This window comes from Erythrolamprus reginae, chromosome 1, assembly GCF_031021105.1.
Source record: "Erythrolamprus reginae isolate rEryReg1 chromosome 1, rEryReg1.hap1, whole genome shotgun sequence".
In the NCBI taxonomy this organism is placed as follows: Eukaryota; Metazoa; Chordata; class Lepidosauria; order Squamata; family Dipsadidae; genus Erythrolamprus; species Erythrolamprus reginae.
Genome location: NC_091950.1, coordinates 140,732,518 through 140,759,972, shown reverse-complemented (window position 1 = coordinate 140,759,972; position 27,455 = coordinate 140,732,518). Strand labels below are relative to the sequence as shown.

Below are 27,455 nucleotides of genomic sequence, written 5' to 3'. Positions count from 1 at the left end.
TATTTATTTTATTTATTTATTGGTGGAGGGGTATAAATGTCTAGTACATACTGGTAGTATACAAAGATATAACAATGTTTATATGCATGATACTAGTAAGAGAGAAACATAAGGACAGGGGATGGTAGGCGCACTGGTGCACTACCAGCATAAGTTGCACAAGGGAAGGGCAGAATGCTCCACAGAACAGATAAAAAGGTCCTTCTTTGGTGAGATTTCTCTTTATTTTACATTTTTAAAAAATACATTAATCGTGGTAGATTCCTTGTCAAACTTGGCCAAGTTGCTGCTATGAATATATACTGTCAATTTCCAAATCCTATTTGACTGTAACTTGTTGCTTATATCCTAAGATTTTTATTAATATTGCTTCTTCATTGCTTATTTGACCCCTGTGACAATCATTAAGTGTTGTACCATATGATTCTTGACAAATGTATATTTTATTTTATGTACGCTGAGAGCATATGCACCAAGACAAATTCCTTGTGTGTCCAATCACACTTGGCCAATAAAAATTCTATTCTATTCTATTCTATCTGCAAGGTTTTCCTTTTCCAGTCTTGTCCCAGAGGGTGGCGGGGAGGGACGGTGGTGGAGATGAAGGCATGAATGAGAGAGAAAGAGGGAGGCAGGAGGCATCGGGGCTGCTGACCAACCGACGGATACGTGCATAGCAAGGGGAAGATGAAAGGCAGCCAGATGGGTGGGAAGAGCGCAGTCTGGGGATGCCTATCATGTTGGTGTGCCGCAGTAAGGTTGCTGTTTCGGTTGGATGAAAGTGGGTGACAATCTACCAGGCAGTTCGCTCTCCAAAGTGGGAGTTAGGCAAAATAAGTTTGTCTGGTGTTCAAATTTAAAAATCCTTTCCCCAATCAATAATGATGGGCTATTGTCATAAATTTCCACGTTTAGTTAAGATTCAATAAAGCATAGGGGAGATGTGTTGTAAAAATCAGAATTGCATCTGTTTAAAAGGAATATTACATCCATCATATTAGCAAGTGAATATAAATTGGCAAGAAAGGTTGAAGGGAGTGGGTTTTTTTAATTCCCTTATTCCTTAGTCTATTTAAAATTCCTGCCCTTTTACTTCTTCATCTCTGTCATCTGTGTTTGCTTTTGGTGATGCATAATTCCAGGGTATTATCTTCATCCTGTGTTAGAATCTCCTCCATGTTTAAAAAGAGGGGTGGGGGTGAGGTTACAGAGAGCTGCTCCTTAAAGAAATGTTCCTTAATTCTTAGCAGATGGTGTCGTGAGTATGAAATCCGTAGAGAATCGCACAGAATAATAGAAAATAAAGAAACCATTTGAGAGCATTTCACCGAGTCAGCCTTTGTCAGTGCCATCTTGGATGTGTTAAGCAGAAATTTTGTATAAATCTTTCAAACTCTGCACATTTTCCCCAGGGGCCTTTCTTCTGCTGTGTGTGAGGCCGAAACCATTTTAGTTGGGGTCTTTGTCCTACCACATTTTATGCTATTTTAAAATGTATATTTTGCTGTGGAAATTTGGGAAGGATAATTGCATGAAAGATGTTGACAAGGAATATGATGCCTCAGACTCTGATTTAATATTTGATGCGATTTGGAAACGTGACACTGTGAGATTTCTCTTTATTTTCCATTTTAAAGGAAATATACTAATTAACGTAGATTCCTACTTCGTTATCCAATTCTTAGTGCATTTTAATTTGTTTCTTGAGGTCCTATGTAAAATCTTGCATATGTAATCAGTTAACTCTTAATATAATTGTCCTTGAAATAGAGTGATGCTAGTAATGCGATTGCTGGACTGGTTCTTGCATTTAACAGGTTTTCTCATATAATATATCCCTTCACATTCTTATCTTCTTTGTCCCAAAGGTGCTTCTTTTTCAAGAGACAACTGGACTTTATGGAAAGTCTAGTTGCCTCTTGAAAAAAACACCTTTGGGACAACCATGACCTGGATAACTGAGAATCTCCATAGACACATATCTTCTTTGGTTTCATTATTTCATACATACGAGTGAATGAGCTTGCTTTTTCTCCAAGAAAAGTATTCCCCCAACCCTCATCACTGATCCATAATACATATTAGGGATGCTTGAAAGCTGAATTGATAGTCACATGAAGAGACTAATCCAAGGACAGCATGAGAGGCAAAATTCATTTGGAATTTATGCCTTCATTCCCCTTCAACACATTTTAAAAAGGCAACATGTCCTTCAAGTCCACAATGACACCTGAACTTTTCAACATGAGCAAGTCCATGCAGTTTTCTTGACAAAAAATGTCAAAGGTGGGGTTGGTTTTCTTTCACCATGAGCAGTCAAGGAATTTTCATCATCTCCCGCACAGTTTTCACCAGACACAATCTTTTTAACAGTATCAGCCTGGAACGATTAGCAGATTGATGGAGTACTCTTAAGCAATGAGGGCCTTGTGTTGTCCTTTTCTGCTAAGAATGAATCATGTAAATGTATTTGGAATATTTTAAAAAGCATTTGGAGAAAAAATTGACAAACTCATGCCACATATGTCAGAGAAGAAGAGTTCAAAATGTTAGCAAGTATTCTCTATATCAGGTCTGAAAACTGCAAAATTTTGATTTCTCTTTCTTTTGTAAACAGGTTTTGCTGCAAGAAATGATGGAAATGGAAGGCAATTGGACATTGCTTACCAATTTTGTCTTGGTTGGTTTTACAACAGATCCATTTCTACAAATAATCTTCTTTGTGCTGTTCTTGGCCTCCTACGTTATAACACTCACTGGGAACGTTAGTCTTATGTCATTGATCTACCTGGACTCCCGCTTACACACACCCATGTACTTCTTTGTGGGCAACCTTTCCTTCCTGGACATCTGGTATTCCTCGGTCTACACTCCTCGGATCTTGTTTGACTGTGTGTCCAAGAACAACCACATGTCCCTAGCTGGTTGTGCAGCCCAGTTCTTCTTCTCTGCTGGCTTGGCCTACACTGAATGCTTCCTGTTGGCCTTCATGGCCTATGACCGCTTTGTGGCCATCTGCAACCCACTCCTTTATGCCGTTGCCATGCCCAAGAAGCTGTGCATCCAGCTGGTGGTAGGAGCTTATGCAGCTGGCTTTGCCAATGCAATTATATACACCGGCAACATCTTTCGGCTACATTTCTGTGGCAATAATGTGATCAACCATTACTTTTGTGATGAGCCCCCACTTCTTAAAATGACCTGCGATGACTTAAGTGTCTATAAACTCATTGTGGCTATTGTATTGAGTTCCAATTTACTAGTAATCACAGCTGTCATTGTAAGCTCATACATTGGCATTGGAACAGCCATAGTTAACATTCGGTCAGCTGCAGGGAGACGCAAAGCCTTCTTCACTTGCTCAGCTCACTTGATGTCAGTCTCCCTGTTTTATGGTTCCATTTTCATCATGTACCTCACACCCAACTTTCCTCATACTCCAAATTGGGACAAGGCAAATGCATTGTTTTATACTGTAGTCAACCCTCTGGCCAATCCTTTCATTTACAGCTTACGCAACAAAGATGTAAAGGCAGCCTCCAAGAAAGTCTGGAGGAGATTCACAGTGCCCAAATGAAGGCCATCGACATCATTTTCCCCAGATTGTACTTCACACAATTTGAACCTATAGGGCCTTCCTTTCTTCAGCCTAACTGAAGGCAGGTAGCTGGGATCCAGGATTAGTCACCTTTTAACTCACAGGATAGGTCAACGGTGTGCTCTGTGCTAGTAATCTGTTGTTCAGTCTGTTGTTGAACATATTGTTGCACTCTTTCTATAGACTGAAGCCTTTTTTTCATATGCATATTCAATATTTCAATCCCCCCCATCCTTTTTGTGGCCTATTGTTTTTCAAACCCACATTTGAATCAATATCAGCTTCACTAGTAAAGGAAGTATAAAATATTGTTTCTTGTTGCATGGATGTTCTAAAAATATTCTGAATTTTTTAATTTTTTTTTAAAAAAATTACCTTCTTTTTTATTTGTTATTTTTATGTGTTTAATATATATGCCTCACATGTCATTATTGATTAAAAAAGAAAAAACCCAACCATATACACAAAAAAGGCCAAAACAAAGAAAAAGATCCATAATGCTATTTGGAATTTAATTTGGGCAGTTGGTACTTATTTCTGTTTAGATCATATTAGTTATTATTATTATTATGGTTCAACATCCAGTCAAACAGATGTTTAGATTGGATTTGCCATCTTTGTCCATCGAGTCTTTTCCAAGGTCCTGGGATAGGCAGAATTCATTCTCTGATGGGGAACAACTCTGATGTACAATTGACTGTACAATTGTCACTTGTGCAAATTATCATGCTGTTCAAGTGAAGCTCCAGCTCCAGCCACTGGGCATGCTAGGGAATTAAGCTCCCCATCTTCTGACCAATTCACACACTAAAACAGTTTAAAACAGTTTAAAAAAGCATCCAAAATAACTGAGATACATGACCAGTTAATTAATTGGCACAGAACATAGCCAGGACTGTAGAGCCTTATGAAAGGTTTAACAGGGTTTGGGACTTTCTAATTTTTGAAGGGAGGATGTTCCATAGATCATAGGCAGTTGTGGAAAAAAGCATGACTTACACTCCCTACCAGGTGACACTCTTTGTCTGACAAGATCTGTGGCATGTCCAGTCTGCTACATTAAATTGGATGCATAAAGTCTTTTGAGAAAGATGATTGCTCAGGTAATCAGGTACCAAGCTAACTATCCCTTTGAATTGCACTTGGAATCACACTGGTAAGCAACACAGCTCACCTGGAATTGATGTTATGTAGAATAGAATAGAATAGAATAGAATAGAATAGAATAGAATGGAATGGAATGGAATAGAATAGAATTTTATTGGCCAAGTGTGATTGGACACATAAGGAATTTGTCTTGGTGCATATGCTCTCAGCGTACATAAAATAAAATATACATTTGTCAAGAATCGTGTGGTATGACACTTAATGATTGTCATAGGGGTCAAATAAGCAATGAAGAAGCAATATTAATAAAAATTTTAGGATATAAGCTACAAGTTACAGTCATACAGTCAACATGGGAGGAAATGGGTGATAGGAATGATGAGAAAAACTAGTAGAATAGAAGTGCAGATTTAGTAGAAAGTCTGACAGTGTTGAGGGAATTATTTATTTAGTAGAGTGATTTGTTTAGTAGAGTATATGTATTCTATATATTTGGCATCATTTATATCCCCACAGCCACATTCTGCACCACTTCAAATTTCTAAATGCTCTTCAGGGGTAGACTCGTGTGGAACATGTTATAATAGTCTAAAGGAGAGGTTACAATGGTATGAGTAATCAGGACCTTCCAGTCCAGGAATGGACGCAATTGGTGTACCACTCAAAGTTGTGTAATGGCTCTCTTGTTTGTTGAGCAGGAGCCATAAATCTAAGAGGATCCCCAGATGGTGCACTGGGTTTGTCTAGGGTAGTGCAATCCCATCCAGAACTAAAGATGGAAGAGCCTCGTATCCAAATATCCAGAGCCATTTTGTCTTCCTAGGGTTGAGTTAAAACCTATCCAGTCCCCAACAGCCTCCAAACCAGTGATGGGTTGCTACCGTTTCAGCCTGATTCTGTGAACCAATAGCAGTAGCAGGAGGCTCTGCCTACCTATCTGGGATACCTCTACGTATGCAAACTGGTAGCAATGGGTTTTAGAAACTACTACTGCTCTGACAGTGGGTTAAGATGTCTACAGCATCATTCAAAGGGCCTGGGGTAAAGATAGAAAGCTGGATGACATTTGCATATTAATAATATTGTTTGCCAACCTGATGGATCACCTCACCTGGTGGCCTCATGCAAATATTAAATAGAAGGGGTAAGAGAATTGAACCCCGAGGCACCTGATAAAGTAGGGACTCCAGGCAGGATCTTTCTCTCTAAATGAACACTTACTGGAATCATACTGTCCTTGGCAGAAGGAAACCCCACACAATACAATGCTACCCAGCCCCAGTTTCTGAAACCAGCTCAGAGGGATACTATAATTGATAGTATTGAACACTATTGAGAAGTTAAGAAGAGCCAGGATGGATGTACTACCTCCATGCTGCTCCTACCACAGACGTCATCCATGAGTACAATCAATGCTGACTCAGTCCCCAACCATGGTCTGAACCACAACTGAAATGGATCTGAATAATCTACTTCATCTAGAGTTCTCTGAAGCTGCTATGCAGCCACCCTCTCTACCACTTTCTCTAAAAAGGAAAGATTTGAGATTGGATGAAAGCTATCCAGACAACTTGGATTGAATTGTGTTTCTTTGAGGCAGGAGTACACCACCATCTCTTTAACAGCCAATAGGCCACTCCTTCTAAGAGAAATTAGCAACCACCCGTGTCTGACCAGTTCTGTCAATTAGCAGCAATTAAACCCCAATGAAAATTCGTACTCCAAATTAATATATACAATAATCTATACAATGCTGGAAACAGTGAATACCTCAAAGGAATGGCACTTTGCCTGCTAAGACTTTAGCGTTATCAGTCCAACTGATAGTATATGTCCAACAGAAAGTCATAAATTAAAGCCAATTAATTCTTGACATGAACAGATACTCACAAGGTTTCTCAAGACTAGATTTTGCATGGTTGCAAACAGAAAAGCACTTCAGCTGTTAGCTCCCTCTCTACTCAGAAAGGAACATTGCAATTCTGCAAACAAACTTTATTTTTTCCTCCCCTTTTATGCTACCAGTGATGACGTGATCTCCGTTGCCAGAAATACTCATGTCTCCCTCACATTCTTCTGATTCTCCCATCTAAAATAGGATCCATCACATCCCCCTCCTCCTCTGACTCTGACACCATCACATCTGTGGGATCTGCAGCCTCTTGAGTATCCCCAGGCCCCAACTCTCTCTCGCTTTCAGTGTCCAACTCCTCTGATAAATATACTGGCCTATGACCCCCTAGACAGACCCGGCTCATTCGCATCAAAGTCCGAGACCAGAGGAGCTGGATGTGAGCCAACCACAACACCACCCAAACACAATCACATATCAGTTGGGCCTGAATGGTTTAGCTTCATGCAATACCTCTGACTCCATATCTAGAGATGGCAGGATGAAATCTCCCAGCACCATAAATTCAGCGAGGTCTACTATCAACCCTAGCTGCCCCGAGTCTGCGGAGAGGGGCGGCATACAAATCTAAATAATAAATAAATAAATAAATAAATAAATAAATAAATAAATAAATAAATAAATAAATAAATAAATAAATAAATAAATAAATAAATAAATAAATAAATAAACCCAACTATGGAATCGAGGAGCTCAGATTGCTACATAGCAGGAAGGCTGATATAACAGCAACAGTTCTAATTGACCACTCCTGGTATCTGTTGTGTTTGGGCCTGGGCCAGCTATTGCCCCCACATATGTGAGAGATGCGTCATAGAGTGATTGTGAAAGCCTGGCTGACAGCCAGGAAAACGTGGCAGACAGCCCAGAGGATGAGGCAGATGGTTCAGAGGAGTTGGCAGACAGCCCACAGAAACTGGCAGACAACCCAGGGAATTTAGCAGGCAGCCTCTCTTCTTTGGATTTGGATGCAAATAATCAATATGCGTAGCTGTAGAGCAATGCAACGTAGGGCTCAATCAAGGGATTGTCAATGGTGATTATGGTGTCACCTGTGTTTGGGTGTGGTCCACAGAATGAGAGCTGGGTGTGGTTCCCATAATGAGGGCTACAGTTACAAAAGGGAACAGAGGTAGAGGCAAACTGTGGATGCTTATCTGTGTGGTTTGTGTGGCTTTCTGGTTCCTGCTTTGAAGGCTCTGCTCTGTGCCTTTGGATTTCAACTCAGCATTGTCAGGCAAGTGGGAGTTGAAAACTCTGGGACTAGCTGCTGCTCTCGTGCCTTGAGAATTCAGAGAACTCCTGGAATGTTTCTGCTACGTGAATTTTGTATTTGTTTGCTTTTTCATGAACTTTGTATCTAGCTGAATTTTCGCCTCGAACTGTGTTTTACTCCTGAAAATAAGGACAGTTTTCTTTAGCCTTTTCTTTTCTGTTTAATTCACGTTTGCTGATTAGCAATGCAGGTCTGTGTCTGACCTTCTTTCCTGGACCATTAATTATCGCCTGAGCCCAGAACAGTATCCAATTTAAGGAACAGTGTCTCACATCCAGCAATGTGTAAGAACAGTATCCAATTTAAGGAACAGTGTCTCACATCCAGCAATGTGTAAGACATATAGCTGCCCTATTTCTGTTTTTGAAAATCCAATTTTATTAATGCAAAAATAATGTATCCTTTTTGTTTTCCATTTTTTGTAATTTTCATAAATGAAAATTATCATAATTTTATTTCAGTAAAGAAATAATGATAATAATTGAAAGGGTTCATCATGACCAAACATATATTTCAAAGTTATTTTTTTTCCAGAGGTGGCCTGAGAAAATGATGATTGCAGCTAAACCTCTAATTGTTCACCTGGGGAACCCAGGAAGCCTTGGGGTGTTTGTCCCCTTTCTTTTCCCAGATGAAACTCCCTTTGGAGAATTTGGGAAGAAAACATTTAGTAATGCTAATAATATTCTGACTTCATATCACCCAGAGGGAGAATTTAATCTAAGTGCTTCCACAGGGAACTGAGGCTGCGTAATTTGAAACAGGGATGTGGACACTTTCTTCAGGAAAAAGCAGGACTCTGATTTGGGTGGATCCACTGCCCTGTCCCACAGACAGCAGGAAAATATACTCAGCTTCATCCAGGTAAGTTTGGCATGTCTGGGAATAATTTAGATAGATGTCCAACAAAATTCTGACCAATGCTCACAAGGCCTTTTGTGTTGCGTCTGATTGTCAGAGCCGTGCACCAGCCAATCCATTCCTGCCCTTTTGTGAACAGTGGAAGGAGTTCAAAAGTGGTTCATTTTCTGATCTCTGCTTCCTCCAGAAGCAGCTCCATGCATTATGTGCAGGGCAGTCACTTCTTGCAACCCTTTCTCTAAAGGAAGGCTGGAATCAATCCTGCCTCTGACAAGAGCCTTAGAATGGGAATTGAAAGTCAAAGTCCTGGTAGAGCTATGAGAAATGACAGAGAAAGCGTTTTATATCACTTCTTTGGAATGTTTAATTACCTAAAATGTTGCCTTACATGAAATGAAGCACTAGCAAAAGCACTTTCTGGGCAGTTTACAATGTCAACATATTACCCCAAGAGTAAGGATCCTAATTTTATTAAAGGATGTAAGATTGAATAAACCTTGATTATTATTATTGGGCAGGTCCACCACTTGTGATAGTATGATCCATTTTTGTGTTGGCATTTCTAACATTTGGGGTTCATGTTTTGATACGTTTTGGCCAATCTTGCTGGTAGTAGATGCCATCTATAGTACATTTTATAAAGGTTTTCTTTAAATGAAGCTGCTTTGGTTAATTTATAGTTTTTGCACCAAATTTTTCCCATTGACCCAAATTTATGATATATCCAAAGTTCTTAATCCAACTAATTACATTACCCTGAACAATTTCTCCCCCCATTTTATAATTTAGTAAATATTTATAAATTTTTGTTATCATTTTTCCACCCATCCCAATAAGATTTTATCTAAGTCTGATTTCTCCTTTGCTATGCCAAATTTCTTTTTGTCTTCTTTTAGTTTGGATCTAATTTAATAATATGGCCATTACTCAATTTTAATTCCTTGTTGATTCAAGGTTTTGATGTCTTTTAAGTTTCCTTGTGTATCCAAAATTTCCTCCTATCTAAATGTACTATAGATTTTATTTTGTGTTTATCTATTGTGTTGGGATGCATAATTGCTTTCATACTGGAAAACCGAATTGGGATTTCTTTGTAATGTTGATATTTTATTTTAGGCCATATTTTGTATAAAGATTCTCTGATTTTATTATTTTGGAAATAGGAGCATATTTTATGTTTTTGGTCCAATAGGAACTCATGCCATCCAACCAGTAGATCATGTCCCTCAAGTGTTATTCTTTTATCCATTGCAATATTGCAGCTTGGTAATACATTTCGCAGTCAGGGAGTCCAAAACCCCCTTGTTTTCTATTATCCTACAAGTATTTTAATTTGATTCTTGTTTTTTCCCCTGCCCAAATGAATTTTGATATCATTCTATTTAAACTTTCACAATATATCTTTTTAATCAAATTTAATTGGAATAGTTTGGAACAGGTACAATAATTTTGGTAGTATAGACATCTGAAGGTGGTGATTCTCCCTATCAATTAAATGAGTAATTTGTCCCATTTTTCCAAATCTTTTTCTATTTGTTTAATTCTATATAATTGTCTTACTTAATCGCTGTACATTTATTATTCCTAGATATTTAAATATTTTTGATGACTTGATTTCCAATTTTCCTTCTAATTCTTGAATTTATTTATTTATTTATTACGTTTTTTGTTATTATTTTGGTTTTATTTTTATTAAATTTTAGACCCACTACTTTTCTAAATTTATTTATTTCTTCTGTTTTAATCCTACTTCTAGTGGGTTTTCTGTAATAAAAGACTGGAGTTTGCATTCTTGTTCTTTAAGTTTAAGTTCTTCAGTATTTGGATTTTGCCTGATTTGTTATAAAAGCGTTTCTAGGATGAATATAAATCACAAGGGAGACAGTGGACATTCCTATCAGACTCCTTTTGGGTATTTATCCATTATATTTTCATTTATAATTATCCTGGCCATTTGTTTCAAATATAGTGTTTTATTTATTACAATATATTTGTGGCTGAAATTCATCATTTCCCATTTATTTATAAGAAAATCCCAATTTAAATTATTCACGGCCGTTTGAGTACCGAGGAACATGAGAGCTGCAGGTTTTCCTGGGTTTACTTCTTAATGCTCTAATATGTCCAAAATAATTCTTGTATTATGTATGATGTGTCTATTGGAAGGAAACCATTTTGATCTGAGTGAATAAATTTGTTAATTATATTTTTTAATCTTTCAGCCATTATTGTTGCAAAGATCTTATGATTAATATTCAACAGCAAGATTGGCCTGTAGTTTTGTATCTTTTGTTTTTCTACTTTATCTTTGGGGATTAATGTTATTGTTGACTCTGCCCACGTTTTAGGAATTTCTTCTTTGTTTAAAACCTCATTGAATGTTACTACTGAAGTGGGCTACTGCCCGGACTGGGGGGGACATAGTGGGGTAGCAAAAATGGAGCTCCACTCCACAGCACCCAATTTGCACTGAAAGATATTGAAAGAAAATGCAGGGCGTCCTCTTTGGGCAGCTTCTGAGTTCTTCCCGAAAGCATTTAAAAACCCCAAAGCCGGCGATTCTGCTACAAACAAAAGTGTCTAGGAAAAGTATAAGAGATAAGATCTGGAATTAATTCTATGTGATCTGGGTTTCTGCCTCCCCCTCCTTTCCAAATGGCTATAGTATTCTCTAGAACAGAGGTCTTCATTGCTTGCTGGAGAATTCTGGGAGTTTATTTATTTATTTATTTATTATTTATTATTTAGATTTGTATGCCGCCCCTCTCCGCGAACTCAGCGAGTTGAAATTCACAAGTCTTAAAGTTGCTAAGTTTGGGGACCGCTGCTCTAGACAATAAAACGAGTAATGTTTGAAACCCAATGTTTTGCCAGAAACCTTGATTTTGTTTGATAGTCTGCAGGAGGGAGGGTCAAGATTGTTATGTGGAATGGAGCATTTTGGGATATTCACTTAGGCTGTGAAAGTAGCAAAGAACACTTTAGATTGCTGCCTTTGAGTAAGTGATTATTTTGTGAGTCGCCATTTTAATCATGAAGGCATCTTTTTGTCAATGCTCAAAATGTGTTTTCAAAATTTTAAGTGAGGTCTTTCTGTCATTTGCCTGTTCTATAGCTGCTCACTTCTAGGATGTGGGTGAATTCGATAACCTGCTTGTTTTGAATCCATTGATATGGGTATGAGGTTCTTGGAAAATCCTTGGTCAAGCCACATGATCGTCAAGCCACTCCTACCCGGTCACATGGCCAGCAAGCCAGATCCAAAAAATAAGCCACGCCCACCAGAAGCCAAATCAATTGGAGCAAAGTTAATAACAGCATACCAAATACTGTACTTCAAAGCATTTTCAACACATGCTTCAAAATCATAGCACAAATTCTGTATTGTGGGATTGAAAATTGTCAAATTTTGATTTCTCTTTCTTTTCTAAATAGATAGTGTTTATGAAAATGATGGAACTGGAAGGTAATCGGACACTGGTAATGGATTTTATCCTTGTTGGATTTACAACAGATCCATTTCTGCGAATAATCTTCTTTGTGCTGTTCTTGTTCTCCTACATCTTTACACTGACTGGGAATTTGTGCCTCATGGCCCTGATCTACCTGGACTCCCGTTTGCACACACCCATGTACTTCTTTCTGGGTAGCCTTTCTTTCCTGGACATCTGGTATTCCTCGGTCTACACTCCTCGAATCTTGTTTGACTGTGTGTCCAAGAACAACCACATGTCCCTAGCTGGTTGTGCAGTCCAGTTCTTTTTCTCTGCTGGATTGGCCTACACTGAATGCTTCCTGTTGGCCTTCATGGCCTATGACCGCTATGTGGCCATTTGCAACCCACTACTTTACGTCACGGCCATGCCCAAGAAGCTCTGCATCCAGCTAGTTGTAGGAGCTTATGCAGCTGGCTTTGCCAATGCAATTGTGCACACTGGCAACACTTTTCAGCTACATTTTTGTGGAAATAATGTCATCAACCATTTCTTTTGTGATGGGCCGCCACTTCTTAAAATCAGCTGTAATGACACACGTGTCCATGCACTCATTGAAGCTACTGTATTGGGTTCCAATTTACTAGTAATCACTGCTATCATTGTAGGCTCATACATTGGCATTGGAGCAGCCATAGTTAACATTCGGTCAGCTGCAGGGAGACGCAAAGCCTTCTTCACTTGCTCAGCTCACTTGATGTCAGTCTCCCTCTTTTATGGTTCCATTTTCATCATGTACCTCACACCCAATGTTTCCCACACTCCAAATTGGGACAAGGCAAATGCATTGTTTTATACTGTAGTCAACCCTCTGGCCAACCCTTTCATTTACAGCTTACGTAACAAAGATGTAAAGGCAGCTTTCAAGAAAGTTTGGGGGAGATTCACAGTACCCAAATGAAGGCCATCAACATCATTTTCCCCAGATTGTACTTCACACTATTTAAACCTCTTCCTTCCTTCCTTCCTTCCTTCCTTCCTTCCTTCCTTCCTTCCTTCCTTCCTTCCTTCCTTCCTTCTTTCCTTCCTTCTTTGATGGTCAAAGGTACCATATTTAAAATCTATTTATTTTGGGGGGTTGGGGGATTTTCCCCATATGTGCATCTTCCCAGTTTTCCTTTTCTCTTTCCTTTTCCTACTTGAAAACATTTCAAAATATGGTTCGCAATAAGGTAAATAGAAAGGAAACACAATAGGTAAGATGGTAGACTTGTATGGACGAAACATGTGCTTCATTCTCTCCAAAATTCTACCCAATATTTGGGAATTAACTCAGGGGTCTTCTCTTAGAGTCCTTCTCACAGCCATGTTTGCATATGTGATGTAATTATTTACATTGACTGATGTAATTATTTAAGAAAGTGTTCCAGTCTAAATTGCATTGCCCCAAAACTAAGTTCTATCCTGCTGTAGCATTCTGGCTGGATAGTCCTTGCTGATTTCATATGAAATAATTTAAATGCAATGGTTGATGTATTCCTTCAGCTTCACTTCTTCCCCAACAAAGGATCATCCTTTAGGAAGAGAGAGAAAAAACCAGCATTTTTTAAAAAAAACTGAAGGAGACAGTGGGGCCCCCTAACTGAAGGCAGGTAGATGGGATCCAGGATTAGCCATTTTTTAACTTACCAGAGTGACAGGATTGGGCACCAGTGTGCTCTTTTTTATATGTTACATTTATGTATTTATTTAATATATTTGTATCAGATGTCATTTTTCATTTTATAAAAAAACCCCACCCATGTCACAAAAAAGGCCAAAACAAAGAAAAGATCTATATTGCTATTTGGAATTTAATTTGGACAGTTGGTAGTTATTTCTGTTTGGATCATATTAATTATTAATGTGGTTCAACATCCAGTCAACCAGACGTTTAGCTTGCATTTGCATTATTTCTCCACCTATCGAGTCTTTCCCAAGGCCCTGGGATAGGCAGAATTCATTCTCTGATGGTGTTAAAGGTGTTGTTGCAGGATCGAAGTGGTTCCAAATAAAACCGTCTTTTACAATTGACTGAATTGTCACTTGTACAAATTTGTAAATGGTACAATTTACAATTGTCATGGTGTTCAAGTGAAGCTCCAGCTCTAGCTGCTGGGCTGCTGTGGAATTAGGCTCCTGTCCTAAGACCAATTAACACACTAAAACGGTTTAAAACAGTTTAAAAAACATCTAAAATAACTGCATAACAGCTGAGATACTTGACCAGTTAATTAATTCAGTCAAGAAATGGGGGCATTGACACATTCAGCACTCCAGACACACAACATAACCAGGTCTTTAGGGCCTTATGAAAAGTTAACAGGGTTGGGCCCACTCTAATTTCTGAAGGGAGGATGTTCCAAAGACCATGGCCAGTTGCTGAAAAAAGCATGACTTACAGTCCCTAACAAGTGACACTCTGTCTGATAGGATCTGTGGCATGTCCAATCTGCTACATTAAGTTGAATGCATAAAGTATCTTGGAGAAAGACAATTGCTCAGGTAATCAGGTACCAAGTTACCAAGCTAATTATAATTTTCAATTGCATCTGGAAACACACTGGCAAGAAATACAGCTCACATGGAAGTGGTGTTATGTATGCTATATATTTGGCGCTATTTATTATCCCCACAGTGACATTTTTTATTATTTAGTGTTTAACAAGATTTGTGTGCCAGTGGATTCTGGGCGGCTAACAACATATAAAAAACAATGATTAAAAAATTACAACATCAAATATATATAAGAACAATCATTAGCCCTATTAAAAAAACCTTCAAACATTCAATCATTCAGTCATTCATGGTCCCAGGCCTGCCGGAAAAGCCAGGTCTTAATGGCTTTCTGGAAGGCCGTTAGGGTAGGGATAGTGCAAAACTCCAGGGGTAGTTGGATTCAAAGGGTCAGAGCTGCCACAGAAAAGGCTCTTTCCCATGGCCTGCCAACCAACATTGTTTAGCAGACAGGACCAGGAGAACTCTGTGGGCCCTTATTGGCTGCAGGGAAGTGCGAGTAGCAGACAGTCCGTAAATGAGATAGCAAACGGTCCCGTAAACATTCTGCACTACTTCAAGTTTCTAAATGCTCTTCAGGGGTAGACTCGTGTGGAGCATGTTATAATAGTCTAAAGGAGAGGTTACAATGGTATGAGTAATCAGGGCCTTCCAGTCCAGGAATGGACGCAATTGGTGTACCACCCAAAGTTGTGTAATGGCTCTCCTGTTTGTTGAGCAGGAACCATAAATCTAAGAGGATCCCCAGATGGTGCACTGGGTTTGTCTAGGGTAGTGCAACCCCATCCAGAACTAAAAATGGAAGAATCCTATATCCATACGCAAAAGCGAAAAAAAAAATGGCAAAATCACCAAAATCTCACTTGCACAAGTGTCTTCACACAAGATTTCTCTTGCTGCACATGCACAGAAGCCAAATCTCATGTGGGCACATGTTGGCATGCATCAGGGATGTGCAGCTGCATGTGCATCCCGAAAACCGCTACTGGAACGGAGCACTTTACTGTTCTGGTAGCAATCTATCAGTGGGTCATCCACAGTGATGGGCATGGCTTATGCAGGATGCCCTGCATTTTCTTTCAACATCTTTCAGTGCAAATAGAGTGCTCTGTGGTGGAGCTCAATTTTTGCTACCCCACTGCATCCCCCCCATCCGGGAAGTTGCCCACCCCTGGTCATCCATGAGCACAATCAATGCTGAGTCAATCCCCAACAATGGTCTGAACCACAACTGAAATGGATCTAGATAATCTACCTCATCTAGGGTTCTCTGAAGCTGATATGTAGCTACTCTTTCTACCACCTTCTCTAAAAAGGAAAGATTTGAGATTGGATGAAAGCTATCCAGACAACTTGGATTGAGTTATGTTTCTTTGAGGTAGGAGTACAACATCATCTCTTTAAGAGCCAGTAGGCCACTCCTTCTAAGACACGTTAACCACCACCCATACACAATCACATATGAATTGAGCCTGAATGGTTGAGCTCCATGCAATATCTCTGACTCCATCTCTAGAGATGGCAGGGTGAAGAGATGGCAGTCCTGGTATCCAATTTAAGGAACAGTATCTCTCATCCAGCAATGTTTAGGGAAAGGCTCCTGGATGCCTTCCAAGAATCATGGACAATATAACTTTTCTGTTTTTGAAAATACAATTTTATTAATGCAAAAATAATTTATTCTTTTTTGTTTCCCATTTTTTGCAATTTTTATAAACCTTCCTTCAGTCAATAAATAATGATAATAATTGAAAGGGTTCACCGTGATCAAACGTATATTTCAAAGTTCTTTTTTTCCCCAGAGATGGTCTGAGAAAATGTTAATTGCAGCTAAACTTCTAATTGTTTACCTGGAGAATTCAGAAAACCTTGGGGTGTTTGTCCCCTTTCTTTTCCCAGATGAAACTCCCTTTGGAGAATTTAGGGGGGGAAAAAACATTTAGTAATGCTAATAATATTCTGACTTCATATCACCCAGAGGGAGAATTTAATCTAAGTGCTTCCACAGGGAACAGGGATGTGGACACTTTATTCAGGAAAAAGCACCACTCTGATTTGGATTGATCCACTGGCTTGTCCAACAGGCAGCAGGAAATTATACTCAGCTTCATCCAGGTAAGTTTGGCATGTCTGGGAATAATTTAGATAGCTGTCCAACAAAATTCTGACCAATGCTCACATCTGATTATCAGGGTTGCGCACCAACCAATCCCTTCCTGCCCTTCTGTAAACAGTGGAAGGTGTCCAAAAGTGGTTCATTTTCCGATCTCTGTTTCCTCCAGAAGCACCTCCATGCATCATGTGCAGGGTGGTCACTTCTTGCAACCCTTTCTCTAAAGGAAGGCTGGAGTCAATCCTACCCCTCACAAGAGTCTTAGAATGGGAATTGAAAGTCAAAGTCCAGGTAGAGCTCTGAGAAACTACAGAGAAACTACAGAGAAAGCGTTTTATATCACTTCTTTGGAATGTTTAAACTGTTATCTTCCGTGAAGTGAAGCACTAGCAATAACACTTTCTGGGCAATTTACAATGTCAACATATCGCCCTCCAAGCATAAGGATCCTCATTTCACCAAAAGATGATGGAGGTTGAATCAACCTTGAACTCCATTAGGATTGAACTTCAGACTGAGGGTAAGTTTGCCTACAATACTGCATTCTATCCATTGTGCTAACCAGAGCTCCTGGAAAGAGAGCTGCTGACACCTTTGAGGAAAGAAGACACAAATCTGGATCTAATCAAATGATGAAACCCCTCTGATGAAATGAGCCCCAGTAAGAACCATGGCTGGAAAATGTTCAGTTCAGGGGTGGGTTTCTGCCAGTTCGGACCAGATCACCTGAACCGGTATCGACCCACTGATGATGTCATGATGGTGTCACAAATATGGTTTGGTCAGTGACAGAATTTTTTACTGTTTTGAGTTTGTGTCCTCTGATGCTACTTGAAAAGGGGCCTTTCAATCCGCCCCCGTGTTTATACTGACCATTATTCCTTTGCCTGAAGCACAGCTGATCAGCTCCTCAGCTGTGTTTTGGGCTGATTATAGCTACTGAGCTTGTGTGGGAGCAGAATTGCACAAGGGGATATGCAGAATGTCACGATGTGAACCGGTGGCAAAGATAAGTGGAATCCACCCCTGGTTCGATTGTATAAAGGATAGAAGGCAGACCGTTTCTGCTGTTCCACTGACTAGAAAAGAGGTCATTCAGTGGGACCAGGGTGGGCATTGGGTGAAGAGTGAACCTGTTGTTTGGGGCCACAAATTAGAAAGACAACAGTTTACAAACTACACTAGACACCACCTTTGTTATTGCTTCTGCAATATGTTCTCTGGGATGGTTTGAATAGAAATCAGAGCAGGTCAGCCAACCTCAGGTAACTAGTTTGGACTTTCATTAAAAGGGGAAAATTATGAACATGAATGAAGAAAATACTTGTTTCCTCAACATTAGAAATGTAACAGAGAAACGGCAGAACATCAACTGGATGAAATTGTTAGGAATAAAATAGAAATGAAGTTGAATATAACTTCAGATGAGTTAGCACATAGCATTAACAATCATCTCTAAATGAAGATCTTGGGTGACAGGATGCACAATGTTCCAATCTGAGAATTCAATTAGCCTATAACTGGCATGGAATAAACTCTCACGATTATAGTTATAGTTCAGTAGTGGGTTCTGAATTAATTTGCCACCAGTTCATGCACGCACTTGCTCATGCACATAACGCTTCTGGGCAGGTGGGTGGAACCTTCTGTGGCCACCGCTACTGGTTCTAAGAACTGGTCCAAACCAGGAGCAATCCACTGCTGTTATAGTTACAGTTAACGCAATGATACAGATTCAGTTCCTATTTCATTAAGTTATGGAATTCACTGGCTCACATTCAATTTCATCACTTCCTCATTAAGTTATGGAACAGTGGTAACTGCGAGAATGTTCCAGGACTTCTAATGGACAACCACTTAAATATGAGCGAGCAGTGTGCTGCAGCTGCCAAAATATCCAATGAAATCTTGGACTGCATTAACAGAGAGATAGAATCAACATCACATGAAGTGTTAGTACCACTTTATAATGCCTTGGTAAGGCCACACTTGGAATATTGCATGCCATTTTAGGAGCCATGATATAAAAATAGTTCTTGAGATGCTAGAGACAGTAAGAAAAGAGCAACAAACATGATGATGAAAAGAGGAGGCTAAAACATATGCAGAACGGTTGCAGGAATTAATTGTGTCTAGTTTAATGAGATGGCATGATAGCAGTGTTCCAATATCTAAGAGCTGCCACAAAGAAGAAGGGGAGAACCTATTCTCTGAAGTACCTGAAGGTAGGTGAAGAAGCAATGGGTGTAAATTAATCAGCTACAACTATAGGGAAATTTCCTGACAGTTAGAAAAATTAATCAGTGGATTGACTTGCCTCCAGAAGTTGTAGCTCCAACACTGGAGGTGTTTAAGAAGAAATCGGACAACCATTTGTTTGCTCAAGATCCCCATGTAAAATTGGTGGGCCACTGTGTGACACAGAATGCTGGACTCGATGGGTTTTGGCCTGATTCAGCATGGCTCTTCTTATGTTCTTATCTGATTGATATTATTGATATTATGTTCTGCTTGAGGAAGGTGTGAGATTAGAAGATCTCCAAGATCTCTTCCAACTCTATTATTCTGTTATCCTATTATACTTAGCAATGGAAAGTCCAGATGGAATTAAAGTCAATATAGGAGAATATTTGCAGCTCAGAATTGAATTGAGGAGTCCTTGGTGCTCTCTGAGATTGGTTGTTTTCTTTCAAAATTTTCATTATCAAACTGGGTAGCACCATCATTGATGTTATCTAGTTAGAGAGAGGGAGAGGGTGGGAGAGGCGCATTTACTCTCATTTTATATTCTATTAGTTTGTCGGGTCATTGTTAGTCAGAGTGGTCTAATTTTTTTCCGGTGTGGGCGGAAAAGTATAGTGTCTGAGCGACAGTCTCTTTGGGACTGGGCGGAATAGAATAAATAAATAAATAAATAAATAAATAAATAAATAAGAAAAAAACCTTCTTTTTTATTAAAAGAAATTAATAATTTAAAAAAACCAAAATCCATTGTACTATTAAAACTAAATCAACCAGCAAAACTAAAAACATAACTACAGTACTAATAAAAACAGGTGAAGGCTGGGTTTTTTCCTCTGTTATTATTTAAGTTCTTTTACCATATGCTTTAAATCAAGAGTCTCTTCTCTCTCTGTTTCTCTCTCTTTCCTGTCATTCTCTGCCTCAATCATTTTCTCATTTCTCTTTTTTCTCCCCTTTTTTCTATCATTTCTCTCTATCTCTTCCTTCCACTCTTCTCTCTCTCTCTCTTGCTTTCTCTGTCTCTCTCTCTCTCTTGCTTTCTTCCTCTCTCTCACTCTCTTCCTTCCTCTCTCATCTCTCTCTTGCTTTCTCTCTTTCTCTCTCTCCCCCTCTTTCTCTCTCTTTTTCTCACTTTCTCTCTCTTGTTTTCTTTCTCTCTCTTGCTTCTTTCTCTCTCACTCTTTCTCTCTTGTTTTCTTTCTCACATTTTCTCTCTCTCTTGTTCTCTCTCTCTTGCTATCTCTTTCTCTCCCCCCTTTCTCTCTCTCTCTCTTTCTCACTTTCTCTCTATCTTGCTGTCTGTTGCTCTCACTCACTCTCGTTCTCTCTCCGTTCTTCTCAGCGGAGGCTGGCAAAGGTGATATTCAATGTTGGGGGTGCGCAGGCGGTTGCGCGAGCTCCCCATCCCCCTGCCCGCCCGCCCAGAACATTCAAAATAAGAAAAGCCTTCGCCGGCGAAGGTTTTTCTTATTTTGAATATTCCGAGTGGGCTAGCAGTGGGATAGGGAGGGCACGCAACCGCCCGCGTGCCCCTGACATTGAATATCACCTTCGCTGGCCTCCGCTGAGAGAACGCCTGCCCCGCCTCTCCTGCAACCCCCTTGTGAGAGCCCTGGACGAAAGTGCTCTTGGCAAAGGTGAGACGGGCAGGGCGTGCATTCCGGGTGTGGGAGGAGCCATGCCGAAAGGCAGGAGGTGGCAGAGGAGCTGAGGGGGCAGATCGGGCGGGCGGGGGGCAGCGCTGAAAGGCTGAGGGGGCCGGAGGCACCGTGGGGAGGCAGGGGCGGCCACGGCTCCCTTCCCTTCTGCTGCCAGCGCCTCCCCCCCCCCGGGCTGGCAGTGGGATGGGGAGTGCGCGGCCGTGAAAAAGGGTGTGCGTGGGGGTATTTTGGAGCACGCGCATGTGCACGTGCGCAGCTTTCAGGGAATGGTGGTCTTGGTGGTTCCTTGGTTGTGCAGTTTATTTCTAGTTTGTTTGGCAATCCCCTGATTGGGACAATCCCCTCATTGGGATTGCTTTTTTATTGTTATCCTAATATTACTCTTGATGTTAATCTATGCTCATTTGGATGTTGATTGTTGGTGAGGAGGTGTTTTGCTATTTTTGTCCACTTTTTGGCTTGTTGGATGTCTTTTTGAATGGATGAAGCCTTCATCTCATAACCAGATATAGAACATTAAAAACTGGAAGCCAAATCAATTTGAGGCAAAGTTAATACTAGCATACCAAATACTGTACTTCAAAGCATTTTCAACACATGCTTCAAAATCATAGCACAAATTCTGTATTCTGGGACTGGGAATTGTCAAATTTTGATTTCTCTTTCTTTTCTAAACAGATTATGCTTACGAAAATGACAGAAATGGAAGATAATCGGACACTAGTGACAGATTTTATCCTTGTTGGATTTACAAAAGATCCATTTCTGCGAATAATCTTCTTTGTGCTGTTCTTGGTCTCCTACATCTTTACACTGACTGGGAATCTGGGCCTCATGGCCCTGATCTACCTGGACTCCCGTTTGCACACACCCATGTACTTCTTTCTGGGCAGCCTTTCCTTCCTGGACATCTGGTACTCCTCGGTCTACACTCCTCGGATCTTGTCTGACTGTTTATCCAAAAATAATCACATGTCCATAGCTGGCTGTGCAGCACAGTTGTTCTTCTCTGCTGGCTTGGCCTACACTGAATGCTTCCTGTTGGCCTTCATGGCCTATGACCGCTATGTGGCCATCTGCAACCCACTTCTTTATGTCACTGCCATGCCCAAGAAGCTCTGCATCCAGCTGGTTGTAGGAGCTTATGCTGCTGGCTTTGCCAATGCCATTGCACATATTAGTAACACTTTCCGCCTACGCTTTTGTGGGAACAATGTCATCAATCATTACTTTTGTGATGTTCTGCCTCTTCTGAAAATGTCCTGTGATGATATAGGGTTCTATGAAGTCATTATGACTGCTCTCATAGGTTGCAATTGGTTGGTAAACTCGGCTATCATCCTGAGCTCCTATATTGGTATTGTAGGAGCTATCATTCATATCCATTCATCCGCAGGGAGACGCAAAGCCTTCTTCACTTGCTCAGCTCACCTGGTGTCAGTTACCCTATTCTATGGTTCCATTCTCATCATGTATTGCAGACCCAAATCTCAAAACACTCCAAATTGGAACAAGGCAAATGCATTGTTCTATACCATAATAGGCCCACTGATCAACCCATTAATTTATAGTTTACGCAACAAAGATGTGAAGGCAGCCTTCGAGAAAGTCTGGGAAGGAATCACATCATCTAAATAAATGTCACTGATACTGTCTTAGTCCAGAGTAGATTTTAGATAATAAATTAAGCCCCTGCTGTAGTGTTGCCTTCCTTCCTTCCTTCCTTCCTTCCTTCCTTTATTTATCAGATTTGTATGCCGCTCCTCTCCGTAGACTCGGGGCGGCTAACAACAATAACTTCCTCCCTCCCTCCCTCCCTCCCTCCTTCCTTCCTTCCCAATGGTTGAGAGTGCCTTCATCAATATCTGCACTTTTAGTTTTCTTCACAGCCAATTGCTTCCTTTGCACACATTTTCTCAGTCATTCTCTGACTTGATAGCAATCTTCAAAATATGGAACTCAGGGAGGGAAACTAAATAATACATAGCATACTATATACAGCCCTTTTTTCCAGCTCTCAGAGCATAGAGAAACAGATGTTGCATTATTTCAAGTTGTTTCATGAGTCATGACTTCCATGGGAGGGAGGATTTTCACAGGGAAAATTGTGTATTTTTCAACAGTATGTGTTCTGTGTGATGTTTTCAAGTACTCTGACCTTATATCAAATTGTCAGACATTCTTAGCCAGATGTTATTCTATGGAGAACCAAAGACAGACCTCATGCTTGGAATCTCAGAAGCTCTCTTAAGTAAATGAGGCTGACAGCTTTCTATTTGGACTTTGTTTTCGACACAATAAAATACACAGGAAAAATCCTACTTCTAGTGAAAAATTGCTATTAGGGATGGAGTTAGTTTTTCATGAAATCTGAGCCAATAACATAGTCTGAGACAATTTTTCCTGTGTGGAAGTCATGAAAAACCCTGTAAAAGAAGACACAATGCTTGTTTTCTGTAAGTGTTATTGACCTCTTTCCTCTCTTCCCTCAGAATGGGTAGCTCTTAATTAAAACTTTTAAATTGTTGTAGGGTTTTACTAGTTAAATTCTGCCAGTTAAATAATGGGTTGCTAGGGGAAAATAAAATGTTATACAGCAGGGGTGTCAAATTCAGTTTCATTGAGAGCCACATCAGGATTGTGTTTGACCATTAATTTCAAATTAATTTACAATATAACATTTTTACAATTTTGGTAATCACAGATTAAACCAATGCCACCTCCTGATGATTTAACATCTGGACCAAAAAATAATTATTCCAATTCCTCATATGATAAAAAAAAAGTTAAAAAAAACCAAGAACTGAATTTTAGGCTGTTACTGTTCTTAATCACCTCGAATTAATTAGAGCCAAATGTTTCAATTTTCTCAAAAATCTCCTCCATATCAATTTTCATATATACTTTAAACCCTCTTCCATAATAAATGCCCTTTAAAATTAAAAAAGAACCTTAAGAGGAAAGAAAAGGAGCAAATATTTCCAATTATCTCCAACACGGTATTTAAATTATTATATATAAAAAATATAGCTAAAATATATATAAAAGGGGCAAAAAAAAGAGAACCCACCATATAGTATATCCCAAATAGGGGATGTGATAGTTTTCAGAAGACTATGGACAACTTCTTAACCTAAGATGAGGAATCTTGAAGATTATACAGTATTCCCTCAATTTTCGCAGGTTCGAACTTCGCGAAAAGTCTATACCACGGTTTTTCAAAAATATTAATTAAAAAATACTTTGTGGGTTTTTCCCCTATACCACGGTTTTCCCCACCCAATAACGTCATAAGTCATCACCAAACTTTCATCCACCTTTAATAAATATTTTTTAAAAATAAACTTTAATAAATAAACATGGTGAGTAATAATCTAAATGGTTGCTAAGGGAATGGGAAATTGTAATTTAGGGGTTTAAAGTGTTAAGGGAAGGCTTGTGATACTATTCATAGCCAAAATGGGTGTATTTACTTCTGCATCTCTACTTTGCGGAAATTTATCTTTCGCGGGTGGTCTCGGAACGCATCCCCCGCGAAAACCGAGGGAACACTGTAGTTCCTAATAGGAACAGCAGAAAACCAAATGATCCATCTTCTTCCTTTTGACAGACTATTCGCATGCCTGGATTTCAACTATACTTTTTAAAGCTCCTGTTTTGCTTCAACCCTCTTTTGTTGTTGTTGTTGTTAATTAGATTTCTATGCCGCCCCTCTCTGGAGACTCGGAGTGGCTCAAAACACAAAACAGTACAAATCCAATAATTAAAACAATTTAAAACCCTTAATATAAAAAGCAATCATACATCTCATATAAACCATACATAAAGCAGAAATGGCCCAGGGGAATCAATTTCCCCATGCCTGAAGACAGAGGTGGGTTTTAAGCAGTTTGCGTAAGGCAAGGAGGGTGGGGGCAATCCTAATCTCTGGGGGGAGTTGATTCCAGAGGGTCAGGGCCGCCACAGAGAAGGCTCTTCCCCTGGGTCCTGCCAGATGACATTGTTTCATCAACGGGACCTGGAGAAGGCCAACTCTGCGGGACCTGACCAGTCGCTGGGATTCGTGTGGCAGAAGGTGGTCTCGGAGATATTCTGGCCCAATGCCATGAAGGGCTTTATAGCTCTAAAAGTTGACTGGTTGGTTGAATGGTCATTTATTTTAACCCCCAGCTGTATTTTATCCATTTCTTTCTTGTTCTTTTCCTGTCATGTGGTTTTTTGAAAATGCTTTTTTGTCTCCTGTAAGGAAAACACAGCATGCCTTGCAGTAATGGAAGTACAGTATTTGGACTTTATTTACATCTATATTGGACATCTACACTTTGGACATTATTTCTTTAAAAAATATATTTTTATCCTAGGCTAAAAATATTCTTCCAGGGAGTGTGGCCATTAATATCTTAGAGAGATGACAGGTTAATAGTTTATAAACCAAATTATACGTTTGAAAATTTGGAGGCCCTGTTTTGAAAAATGAATTTTATTTATTTAAATTTTAAGCCACCCAACTCCCTAAAATCATAAAAATCATTATGAAAAAAATAACTCTTTTTAATATTTTTCTTCAGTTTACAATTTTATTTCATTGCTTCTCTTTCTTCAAATTTTTCTGTAAAAAAATTAAATGAATAATTACAATAAATTTAAAGGGTTGCCATTATGAATTCTACATTGCACTGATGTTTTTTTAGAAAAGACCCTGAAACAAGTGATAATTGTAACTGAACTTCTAAGGGTCTTCAACATGGAAGATGAATGCTCACCTGGAGATCTCAGGTAACCTCATGGAATGGCTATTCCCCCTTCCTCTTTTTTTTAAAGATGAAATTCCCTTTGGATGAATTAAGAAAAAAACTTTGGCGTGGTACCAATCTTCAGATCATCAAGAGGAAAGACTCAGTTTAAATACTTCTCCAGGGAATGGGGAAAAGCTAATTTAAAGTATTCTCACTTTACTCAGGAAAATACAAGTCTCCCCTACAGGTTGCTTTGTTGACTTGCCCAAAGAACGTAACAAGAAAATATACTCATCTTCATTCAGGTACGTTTGGCATATCTGGGCATAATTTAGATAGATGTGCAACAAGATTCTATAATTATTGCAGTTAGGGCTTAAGCAATGCTCACTTATCCCTTTTTGTCACCTCTGATCATCAGGGGTGTCACAGCCATGCAACAACCCATCCATTTCTGTCCTTCTGTGAATAATGGATGGTATTAAAAAATAATTCACATTTTACTTTTCCAGTTTCTGCTGCTCTCCAGAAGAAGCACCATTTATTTATTTATTTATTATTTAGATTTGTATGCCGCCCCTCTCCGCGTATAGACATCCCTTTATTTGTTTGTCTCTTTGTTTGTCAAACATGTATAGGATAGTAGTAGTTTGTATAAACATAACAAAAGTAAAAAGTGACAATAAAAGAGGACAATAGGACAGTAGGACAGGGATGGTAGACACAGTGGTGCGCTTATGCACACCCCTTACAGACCTCTTAGAAACAGGGAGAGGTTGGCTGTAGACATTTTAAGGTTAAAGTATTTGGGGTTTGAGGTTTCATATCCCTTTTTCAAAATGTTTCATTAACTGAACTTCTCTAAAGTGGAAAGGGAGCTGTCCACACCTCTGAGGAAAGAGAACAGTGATGTGGACCTAAGCAGAAAATTGATCTCCATGATGAAATGAGTCTTAGTAAAAACCTTGGCTGAAAAACATGTAGTTGCACAAGGGGAGTGAAGGTAAATGTACATGGCAGTCATTTCTTCCAATCCTTTCTTAAAAGAAAGCTGCAATCAGCCTGTGACAACAAGTTTACAGTGGGACAAGCCCAGATCAGAGAAAGGACAGCAAATTTCTGAGATGTTTCATTAATTAAAGACTTCTGTCAAGGGGAAAGAAAGCTGTTCACACTTCTGAGAAAAGGAAATAGTAATCTTAGCAGAAGATGGAACCCCCTGATGAGAAAGAAATTATGTTCTATTCTATTCCAAAAGAGAGAAAACCTACTGCTTTTTTTCTTTTCCCCCCATACTTGGGGGAATCCTGTTAGGATTATTTTTAGCTGGGATGTGCCCGATTATTGGTGAAGTTTGGAAAGGGAAGCTTCAGTAAAATTATACATTTGGGTACCATCAAATAGAACAACTTAGTCAAGGTTGGTAAAAATATAGATTTCTGGAATTTTGTAAGTAAGAGCAGGGCACGTCAATGAAATCAAGTTATAGCTGCAATGCTCTGCAATACTTAGGGATTGCATGGTTGAAAAAAGCTTCAGAGAAGATGGAAGAAATATTTGAATGGTCTTAAAATGAACATAGAATAGAATAGATTTTTTTTATTCGCCAAATGTGATTGGGCACACCAGGAATATGAAGAATTATGTATGCTCTGGAAATATAAGGAACTTTTCAAAAACGTAGGGTAATTTCAAAAACTACAAATCATGTAATTTGGAAATCAGGCTGTTTTAGAGAATAGGAGTGGAGAGATTTTGGCATGGAGTAAATGATGGTAAGGAATTGAGATTTGGGAAAAAAAATTAGGAGAAATTTAGTAACTGATGCTAACTAAGGAACGGAACTCACAATGCAAGTAAGCTGCAAATGCTGAACCCAGAAAGGTATCCCAGTAAGTGATGAAAAAGAAACAAGTTAAAGAAAGCAAGAAATAAAGGACAAAAGCTAACAATTTAA

The 27,455-nt window shown here is 39.3% G+C and overlaps 3 protein-coding genes across 3 annotated transcripts; all 3 read left to right on the top strand.

Moving 5' to 3' along the window:
- The first annotated feature begins 2,622 nt into the window (after nucleotides 1–2,622).
- LOC139158726 (olfactory receptor 9G4-like) lies at nucleotides 2,623–3,694 on the top strand. The gene has a single exon (XM_070736058.1). The coding sequence runs from the start codon at nucleotides 2,633–2,635 to the stop codon at nucleotides 3,575–3,577; it is 945 nt and encodes a 314-aa protein (XP_070592159.1). The 5' UTR covers nucleotides 2,623–2,632; the 3' UTR covers nucleotides 3,578–3,694.
- An 8,513-nt stretch (nucleotides 3,695–12,207) lies between these two features.
- On the top strand, nucleotides 12,208–13,149 carry LOC139158714 (olfactory receptor 9G4-like). The gene has a single exon (XM_070736049.1). It carries the CDS (start codon nucleotides 12,208–12,210, stop codon nucleotides 13,147–13,149), a length of 942 nt encoding a protein of 313 aa, XP_070592150.1.
- Nucleotides 13,150–21,464: 8,315 nt separating this feature from the next.
- LOC139158705 (olfactory receptor 9G4-like) lies at nucleotides 21,465–22,400 on the top strand. The gene has a single exon (XM_070736037.1). The coding sequence runs from the start codon at nucleotides 21,465–21,467 to the stop codon at nucleotides 22,398–22,400; it is 936 nt and encodes a 311-aa protein (XP_070592138.1).
- The last annotated feature ends 5,055 nt before the right edge of the window (nucleotides 22,401–27,455 follow it).

Excerpts from the sequence above, each read along its gene's own strand:
- LOC139158726 (XM_070736058.1), top strand. The coding sequence starts at position 2,633 with ATGATGGAAATGGAAGGCAATTGGACATTGCTTACCAATTTTGTCTTG.
- LOC139158714 (XM_070736049.1), top strand. The coding sequence starts at position 12,208 with ATGGAACTGGAAGGTAATCGGACACTGGTAATGGATTTTATCCTTGTT.
- LOC139158705 (XM_070736037.1), top strand. The coding sequence starts at position 21,465 with ATGGAAGATAATCGGACACTAGTGACAGATTTTATCCTTGTTGGATTT.